Source organism: Sinocyclocheilus anshuiensis, unplaced genomic scaffold (genome assembly GCF_001515605.1).
Source record: "Sinocyclocheilus anshuiensis isolate Anshui unplaced genomic scaffold, SAMN03320099.WGS_v1.1 scaffold1763, whole genome shotgun sequence".
Taxonomy (NCBI): Eukaryota; Metazoa; Chordata; class Actinopteri; order Cypriniformes; family Cyprinidae; genus Sinocyclocheilus; species Sinocyclocheilus anshuiensis.
Window position 1 is genome coordinate 507,283 of NW_015549683.1, and position 9,203 is coordinate 516,485.

Here is a 9,203-nt window from a genome sequence, read left to right on the forward strand (position 1 = left end):
TTTACAGTAAATATAAAAGTCACAAAAATGGGAAAATGATAATTGTCATCACAAAGTTTCACAGCTATAACTTTATAGTAGTGTTAGCCCATATTAACATTGAGATTTACTGATATCAACAGACATACCTCACCACAATAATTAAACAGTAAAAACCCATGGAAAATAATAATCACTATTCAGACAACTAAATCACTTTTATAAAAGTATAATTCCAGACCATTCTAGTTCATAATTAAAGTTATCATCTCCCTTAGCCAAATCAATGTTATTCTACAGCTCTACTCACTCACACACAGCTGCTGCTTCCTGGCCCAGGACTCCAGTCAGCATTAAAGCGAGGAGCTGAGGAACTTAGGGGGCTGGGACGGCACATTCAGGGGGAATGGCCTGAGAGCCAATAACAGATAGTGAGGGAGGAGTGTACAGTGCTGCTTAACTCCACCCGTCTGTAGCAAGGAGCGGATTTAGAAGAAATGAGGCTGTGCTTTTAATGAAACATGATCCCACTTCTTTCATTCACTGCCTCCAGCTCTTCACACATCTGACTCCTTTTCCAAACTGTCTAAATAAACACAGTAAGAGTCATGGTGAGTTGAAATGTTGTGCATGACTCATATTAAACATTTATTTTTAAAAAGAATAAATCTAAATCTTTTAAAGACTTGAATTTATTATTTTTTTTTTCACTTTTGTTTTTTGGGGTGAAATATGACCTGGGCATGTTCTTGAATGGTTTCATAAGATTCAGTAATATGGATATATTTTTCAATAATTTAATGAAGTTAAATGGTGAGAAGCATCAAAGCTAAACAGTAAAAAGGATAGATAGTGAAGCATATCTTCCTCACTCATGCATCACACACATGCATGTGTACAAAAAATATAATGCAATTATTTGTGAGGTTTTCCAAATGAAAAGCAGAAAACCAAAAGTCCCGGAATATCCTGTATCTGGCTTCCACATTGCTTCACTGAGGTTTTCTTCAACACAGCATATGTGAATTAAATTAGACCACAGTCCCGACACACTCTGTGTGTGCGTTTCACACTGACCTCCCCCAGTGCCCGGGTTTCCCCCTTCCCATTTCCACTACCTCCACCTTCCCTTATCACAGTAGGATGAGGGATCTAAACATCATTGTACTGCTTAAACAATAGACGGTGACACAGTAAAGCAGCCAGCAGTGATGAACTACTGCTTGTTGTTGATGTTTTCAGCAGACCGAGAGGAAATGGTGAAGACGCACATAAACAGAAGTTTCACTGGCTTGAGGTCAGTTTGCCTCATCTGAGGGCTGGAAGGAATGCCGAACAATCTCACAACACAATCCTGACAGACGACAGCCTCTTATCTCCAGATGGATATTTGAACAAACTATGTCCATCTGACAAACAAGCTGTCCTGTCAAGCACTTTGTCTCGCAACATATAGCAACAAAAGACATACAGCAACAATCCCAAATTCTGTTGAACCATATCACAAAGTCTCATCTCAGAGGGAAATAGTCTAGCAGGACTGAAGAGATAAAGATAAGACAGGGAGCGAGATCTTTTGAGACTGAAAGGTTGAGGGCAAAAGAACAGGGGAATGATAAAAAAGCATTAAACTAGACTGAAATAGAAAGAGCAGGTTTCAACCATCGGCGTCTGCATGTGTGTGGAAATATGGGCTGCAGGGCACATTAGAGACTCTTTATGCCTCCTAAACAGCTAAGCACTAATTTGACTTAAGATATTATAGTCTGTCTCTTTTGCGCTCTTTCATATCCATTCACTGTTTCAGAGTTTTGTTTTTAAACAGCTCTGAAAACAAGATGCACAAAGTGCACAAAAACAAAGATTATAGAGTAGGTTTAATTTGCGTCAGAATGACGTAAAACTGTATTATTCATACTTTTGGCAGAGAAAGTGGTGTTTTCACACTAGAATGAGTCTTTAGCCATTCACGAAAACCCTGGACCACTAAAGCAGTCATTAGGGTCAATTTTTTGAAATTGAGATTTATACAAAAAAAAAAAATTTTGAGAAAATCGCCTTTAAAGGTGTCCAAATGAAGTTCTTAGCAATGCATAATACTAATCAAAAATTAAGTTTTGATCATTTACGGTAGGAAATTTAGAAAATATCTTCATGAAACATGATCTTTACTTAATATCCTAATGATTTTTGGCATAAAATAAAAATCGATAATTTTGACCCGTACAATGTATTGTTGGCTATCGCTACAAATATACCCCAGCGACTTAAGACTGCTTTTGTGCTCCAGGGTCACATATATAAATGAGAAGGCAGAAAACATTAAGATGAAGATAGAGAGAGACACAATCTAACAGTAAATCTAAAGCAAGGATGAAAGTCACAGTTTACTGATGCAGCCTCAATTGCCTTAAAGATATTTCACCCAGAAATGATTATTAAATTCACCTTCCACACTCTCAGAAAAAAAGTACAAAAGCTGTCACTGGGGCAGTACTTTTTCAAAAGGTACACCTTTGTACCTTATTTACCCATAAAGGTACATATTAGTACCAAAAATTTAAATTTTAGCACCGAAATGTTTGTATTATTTATATTATATTATACATATATATGTGTAAATTTGTACCTTTTCAAAAGCTACCACCCCAGCGACAGCTTTTGTACCTTTTTTCTGAGAGTGCACTTGTTCCAAACCTGTATGAGTTTCTTTTCTTTCTTCTGCTGAACACAAAAGAAGATACGGTAGCCATTGACTTTCATACTAAGGAAAAATACTATAGAAGTCAATGGCTGCCATTTGTGATGAAAGAATGAATGTAAATGATTATGCCTTGCTTTACAATGCAGTTTTATTTTACAAGCGATAAGCACAGTAAACCTGCACTTCGCTCTTTATAATCTGAGTTCTGTAAGCACTCATGTGCCCAACTGCAACAAGCCCCTTGAGTTAAGAAAACTGTTTGGGAGAATTTTATATAATTCTGTTAATTGAGCCAAACCTGCTTTACCATCTTTCGAAGATTATATAAGTAGGCGAGCTCTTGAAATAATAAAGCTAAGTGTGTTATCTGCTGACCTTCACGTCTCCTCTGAGGATGAAGAGAGACTGACACTTTGTGTGTTCAGGAGCCTGTCGAGACAAGAGCACAGCCTCTTAAACACTCCACCTCTGACATGATTCACACCTCATCCTGAGGACAGAGCCTCGAGACAGATCTGCCTCGGCTGATCCATAAACAGAGATATGGTGGTGTGGGGGAGAGTGGGGGGACTTCCAGTGTTTCAGGGCAGGATGCAGCTGATCTACTGAACTAGATGTTCATTTTAGGACAAGGGGCAGGACGCAAGATAGGATATGATCACCAAAGAGAGAATTAAAAGACAGAGCTAATAAGCTTATGTTGGTTTATTAAAGAGAGAAGAAAACACTGAAACACCATTGTCAACAATATTTCGACCACATGCAAAACTCCTGTTCTGTCATCAACTATACAGAATCAAATTCTGACTTTACTCAAATCAGTTCATAGTGCACATGAATAAATTCCAATAAACCATCTTTAATTGGATCATTTTATCGTTCTGTGAAAATCTTTAGAAAGATGCAAAGAAAGAGCAATGGCTGGTTAAGTGCATCAGTGCTGTCAATGCATTAGTTACAGTACTTTGATTCAAATGAGTGTCAAATGATCATTTTTAAACAGTCAATTATTTAAGTGAATAATAATAATAATTGTTCTGTGATCAAAGCAGACTAGGTAGAAAAATAATAATAATAACAATAACGAAAATAGGCTCTTTTTACAGTTAATAACTGTAAAATTTTAAATGATTTCCAAATATTTCACAAACTGCATTGCCCAACTATGAATATTGTCTGTGATTAGTTAAATTCCCCGAAACACTTTATAGGAATGACAAGACACTGTTTTTGGGAATTTAGCACATTACTGTCATTATCAGCAATTGGGAAATGCCTAAAATAAAACATTTTGAAACAAATGGGCACACAGTAACATTTCAGTGGACATTGGCCTTGGTTTGGTTTACTTGGTGGGCATTTATGGCACAGCGTGTTTACAAGACTTGTGCAAGCGAATGTCATGTTCGTCATGGAGGAAAGAGGTGATTTAATTGTTTCTGATGAAAAATGTATCATTGTGCACACTGGACATGTGCAAGGGGTGAAAAAAAGCTAAATAAAGCACAAAGGCAACAGCTAGCATGAAAAAGAAACATTCAAAGTATAAAAAATGTGGTAACCTGCAACTGTTACCATGAAATAACTATTTTTTTACCTGATTTAAACCTTAAATTTTTGTTTTCTTGGTATGAATGAATGTAGGTTGTTCAGTGATGTTAATATTTTTTGTTTTTTTAGGTGTTACCATTTATTTTTACCATTCAATTCAGTGAAAAAATTAGGGTGTGTAAAGTCACAAGACCATTTTTCGCATTTTCAGAATCGATTCAATACACTGCTTTTGGCCAGTGGCTCAGACCCCTGCTACCCACAATCCACTGCATTCATCGCTTTCACAAATACATGCACATTCCCGTAATTTGTTGTGGCAAAAGCACATGCCAAGAACAAAAATATGGATGTAATGTTCCATAACATCGCTGATAAGTTGCTGAAAAAGTAAACAGAGCACATGATAATGTATTGGTGTTTCAGTAATGGGCATTTCCCTGATTCAAGTCCAGCCCTGGGTTGACTGCATGTTTAATGATTACACACTGACACAATGTTGCACAATAAGTCGGTTTTACTCCAGATATAAGCTCGGCTGGGAGATAAAAGCTGAACAGAAGAGAGAAATCTTCATCAGACTCAGAGCCATGCTGCGCTTCATTTTCTTCCTGATGTGTCTTTTGCAGTTGAGGCAAGGTAAGTGGGCTATGATTATGAATATTGATATGCTAATTTATTATTTTTTTTTTGAATGTGGATTTTAATGTGAGCACACATTATTAGCTACTAAATGTTGAAGTTGCAAATAAATCAAAGTAGAGTACGTTTTACAAGAAAATACAATTTCAGTCTTTTTTACTTCACACTTGTGCCATTTCTTTGCAATTATTTGTGAAATTTACTAGCCATTTCTGAGAGAGAGTTGTTTCAGTTTATCTGTCTTGTTGTCTGCAGTGCTGAGTGTTATGGGAGCTGTCACCCCAAAGCCAATTATCATAAATGGCACCTACATAAACCCAGAATTAGGCAAGTATCATGCTAGGTTGAGGACCCTCGCTCGCAGCTGCCTGGATATCAAAGAGAAACACGGCGCTTCGCAGGGTAAGCTCTCTGGAAGTTTCATGAGTTAGGTTTTATTCAAAGTTTTCTTTTTAAAGCCATTCTGAAAATGCAAACACAGCACCAATCGAATGTTTAGACACACTGAATTTATAAAAACTTTTTGATCTAAAAGCTTGTGCTTCAATGCTTGAAATTAGGTTTGGAGACAAGTTCCGGTCAAAAGTTTGGAATAGCCTAATCAAGATTTTTCCGTTTTCGAAAGAAGTCTCTTATGCTCAACAAGGCTGCAATCATTTGATTAAAAAAATACAGTAAAAAGAGTAATATGGTGAAATATTATTTCAATTTAAGATAACTGTTTCTTATTTGAATATATTTGAATATGTAATTTATTTCTGTGATCAAAGCTGTATTTTCAGCATCATTACTCCAGTCTTCAGTGTCATCATCAATCATTCTAATATGCTGATTAGCTGCTCAAGAAACATTTCTTATTATTATCAATGTTGGAAACAGCTTTTTAACAAAATAAATAAATATAAAAAATATAAATGCATACATACATAAATCCACATTGTTATTATTATAAAATATGTCAAAAAGTATAGACATTAGCAAGCTTTCAGTCAAGTTCTTCTCTTTATTAAAGTGAAATCTGGGGTCTGTTTCTCCTCAGATGGCATGTACATCCTGACAACAGAGAGCGGTACATACTACCAGGCTTTCTGTGACATGACCACAGCCGGCGGTGGCTGGACTCTGGTGGCCAGTGTCCACGAGAACAACATCAAAGGGAAGTGCTCTCTTGGTGATCGCTGGTCGAGCCAGCAGGGAAACGACCAAAACCTGCCTGAAGGAGACGGAACGTGGGCCAACACTGTTACATTCGGCAGCGCGGAGGCCTCTACTAGTGACGACTACAAGGTACATTACCACACAAAACCTCAGCCCACCACTGAGAGGATAATAATGCCTTAAATCTGACGACCCAGTCATATCCCACAGAATCCTGGGTACTACGACATCTCGGCACAAGACGTGTCAGTGTGGCATGTTCCCAATAATGAGCAGCTGAAGAGCTGGACGTCTTCTGCTATCCTGCGCTATCATACAGACAGCCAGTTCCTCACAGAGCATGGTGGAAACCTTTACCACTTATTCAAGGTGAAACACACGATCCTTACATCAAATTCAACATGCACACATGTACTTCTACTTTAAAGAGGATGTGCATACTGAAATAAAAGTGCAGATAGGCTACTTACAGTCTCAGTAAACTGAAATATATAAAAAACATCACTGATCACTGACAAGAAATTATCTAGTATCTTGTGGACAGTTGGACTGGATGACACATCAAAAAACAGCAAATATGCAATAGTTATCATTATATAATGCATTATAAAAGTAGTTTTAATGCACTAACTATGCCTGGTAATGCACTTTATAATGCATTGTATGATCACAAGAATAATTGTAACCACAGTTATAATGCATTATAATACTTATCTAATCATTGTTACACCTTAAGATGCAAAAGGCGTATTAAATATTCTAATGATCAAAACTTGTTTAAAAAAAACAAATGCACAAGTTTTTTTTTTTTTACTTTTATAAAACCTCAAAAAATGAAACTTAAAATTGAACACTTTCATTAAAAATGATTGAAAAATGACTATTTGAACAGAAATACCCCATGAAGTTTGGAGCAGGACAGTGTAAGAGCGATATGGGACCCAGCAGTCCGGTGGTGTATGATACTGGAGACAAAGATTCAACTGCAAACTTATATGGACCATCTGTTGGAAGTATTGCGCTCTATATTGCATTAGAGACATTCATGCATATGCAGAAATACTAGGTACAAACCGTGTTTGTTCTGTTTATCTCAGAGGAGTTTGAGTCCGGCTTCATCACCTTCAGAGTGTTTAACGCCGATCAAGCAGCCGTGGCCATGTGCTCTGGAGTTAAACCTATTGAATGCAATCCTCAACATGTAAGTCATGCATCTGTCAGTGGTTTTTAGTCTAAACAAATCACATTACAAAGCCATCAGACTGATGTAAGTGTGTTTTGCAGTATTGCATTGGTGGAGGAGGATTTTTCTCGGAACGTCAGCAGTGTGGAGACTTCACCGCTCTGGAGCAAGCATCTAAACATCTCACTCAATCCGCCGTGCTGCTCTTCTATCGCTAAACAGTCTCATTAACAGATGTCAAACATCAGCACGAGCATCTCTCAGTGTTGTTCACAGTAAATCACATGCTGAGCTGAACTGTACATGTACAAAGCTGTTAAAACATCAGTATTTCCTGCTTGACGTGTGAATGTTTATATCAATAAACCTCCAGAGTTTCCAGAGTTACGTTTTAATGCAACTATTTTAGCACTAAATGAGCAAGAGGAGTTTCAAATTAAACAATGTATATGAGCAATTCATTCAGCTGTTCAGATGTTGTTAGGTTAGATGAGTTCAGTTTAACTGGCAAAACTTTCAGAATCAAATTCATCATTTCCACTTTTTAATGTGCTGTAATTTTGGCATGTCCTGTGAGATCCTTCAGGGTTTGGCTGACAACCTGCTGATAGATGCAGTAACTATTATCAAGGAAATTCATTATTTTATAAAAACACTGTTCTTCATTGACAGAAATGAAAAAGTAGCTATGTATTCTGATGACAAAGTTGCAGCAGCTAAACACATGGATCAGACCTTTATTTAACCTATTAAAAAAAGGTGTTTTTAATAAACCAGCTCTAAAAATTCACTCATACATGGGCAATACTTTAATATCATGTTCAGAAGAGCATGCAAACACACTGCAAAACCAACCGTGTTTTATTATAACGCTTTTCAGTTGAATGTTCAGTTATTGTGGCTTCAAGCATCTTCCACTGACCTTCTTTTCTTTATTTACTAATAATACTAATTCTTATTTACTAATTTACTAATTCTTTGTTCACTAATAATATTAGTGATATTATGTAAACACACAAGGACAAATGATGAAAAATATGCAGATTTAGATAAATCTTTTGTTTTATTTTGTCATGTGTTTTTGTTAAAATACTGTTTTGATTTGGTTACTATTTTCCTATTTACAGTGTGATTGTATTAAAACCAGTTAGGGTCAGTTTGACCCGCAAACATCTTAATAATTATTAATTATAAAGTATATAGAAGCCAAGAAATCTGGTCACATTATTGTAAACGTATGAAATAGATTTTTTTGTAAACTTAATAATAGATATTCATATTTATTTATTTTTATTTCATGATGAAGCAAAAACAGATTATTATAGTGAGATTTCAGGGTGTTTTTGTTTAGGCTCATTACTGTAATGTCTCCAGTACACTTTATTATACAGGTTATTCATATTTATAACTAATAAATAAATAATAGTGTACGTTTGCTGCATCATGATATTAATAATGAATCAAATAAGATCTTAATTCATCTTGAAATCTAAACTAATCAAATTTTTTGATTCAAATAAGTATGTATAAGCTTTTTAATTCAGCATTTACGACATGTGAGTCACTAATACACAGGTATTTAAAATTATGCAGTTATTACTGCCTATCAGTGGTTTTAAAGGGTTAGTTCACCCAAAAATGAAAATTAGCCCATAAATTACTCACCCTCAAGTCATCCTAGGTGTATATGACTTTCTTCTTTCAGACGAATCCAGTCGGAGTTATATTAAAAATGGTCTTTGACCTTTCAAGCTGTTTAATGCCACTCAGCGGGTGTTGCATGCATCAGTCCAAAACAAGTTAAATAAAAAGCTAGCTCCGGGCTGATGACGTATGAGGTTGGCTTTGCGCATGCGCTGCTCAGAAATGACGCACGCGGAAGCGCAGGGGAGAGATCAAAACAAAACAATGTTCACTTATTAGAAGTACAAAACAAGGATTTGTAAAGAAGAATGTCGGAGGATTTCGATATAAGCCAAGAGGAGA

The 9,203-nt window shown here is 36.2% G+C and overlaps 1 protein-coding gene across 1 annotated transcript; it reads left to right on the top strand.

The window, feature by feature from the left end:
• Positions 1-4,762: 4,762 nt before the first annotated feature.
• On the top strand, positions 4,763-7,600 carry itln3 (intelectin 3). Its single transcript, XM_016449741.1, has 7 exons — positions 4,763-4,873; positions 5,132-5,278; positions 5,916-6,163; positions 6,245-6,403; positions 6,927-7,047; positions 7,132-7,235; positions 7,319-7,600. Exons 1-7 carry the CDS (start codon positions 4,825-4,827, stop codon positions 7,433-7,435), a joined length of 945 nt encoding a protein of 314 aa, XP_016305227.1. The 5' UTR covers positions 4,763-4,824; the 3' UTR covers positions 7,436-7,600.
• The last annotated feature ends 1,603 nt before the right edge of the window (positions 7,601-9,203 follow it).

Bases quoted from the DNA above. Each gene is read 5' to 3' on its own strand.
- itln3 (XM_016449741.1), top strand. From the start codon at position 4,825: ATGCTGCGCTTCATTTTCTTCCTGATGTGTCTTTTGCAGTTGAGGCAA. The intron at 4,874-5,131 runs GTAAGTGGGCTA...TGTTGTCTGCAG, and splicing joins TCTTTTGCAGTTGAGGCAAG to TGCTGAGTGTTATGGGAGCT. The intron at 6,404-6,926 runs GTGAAACACACG...CTATTTGAACAG, and splicing joins ACCTTTACCACTTATTCAAG to AAATACCCCATGAAGTTTGG.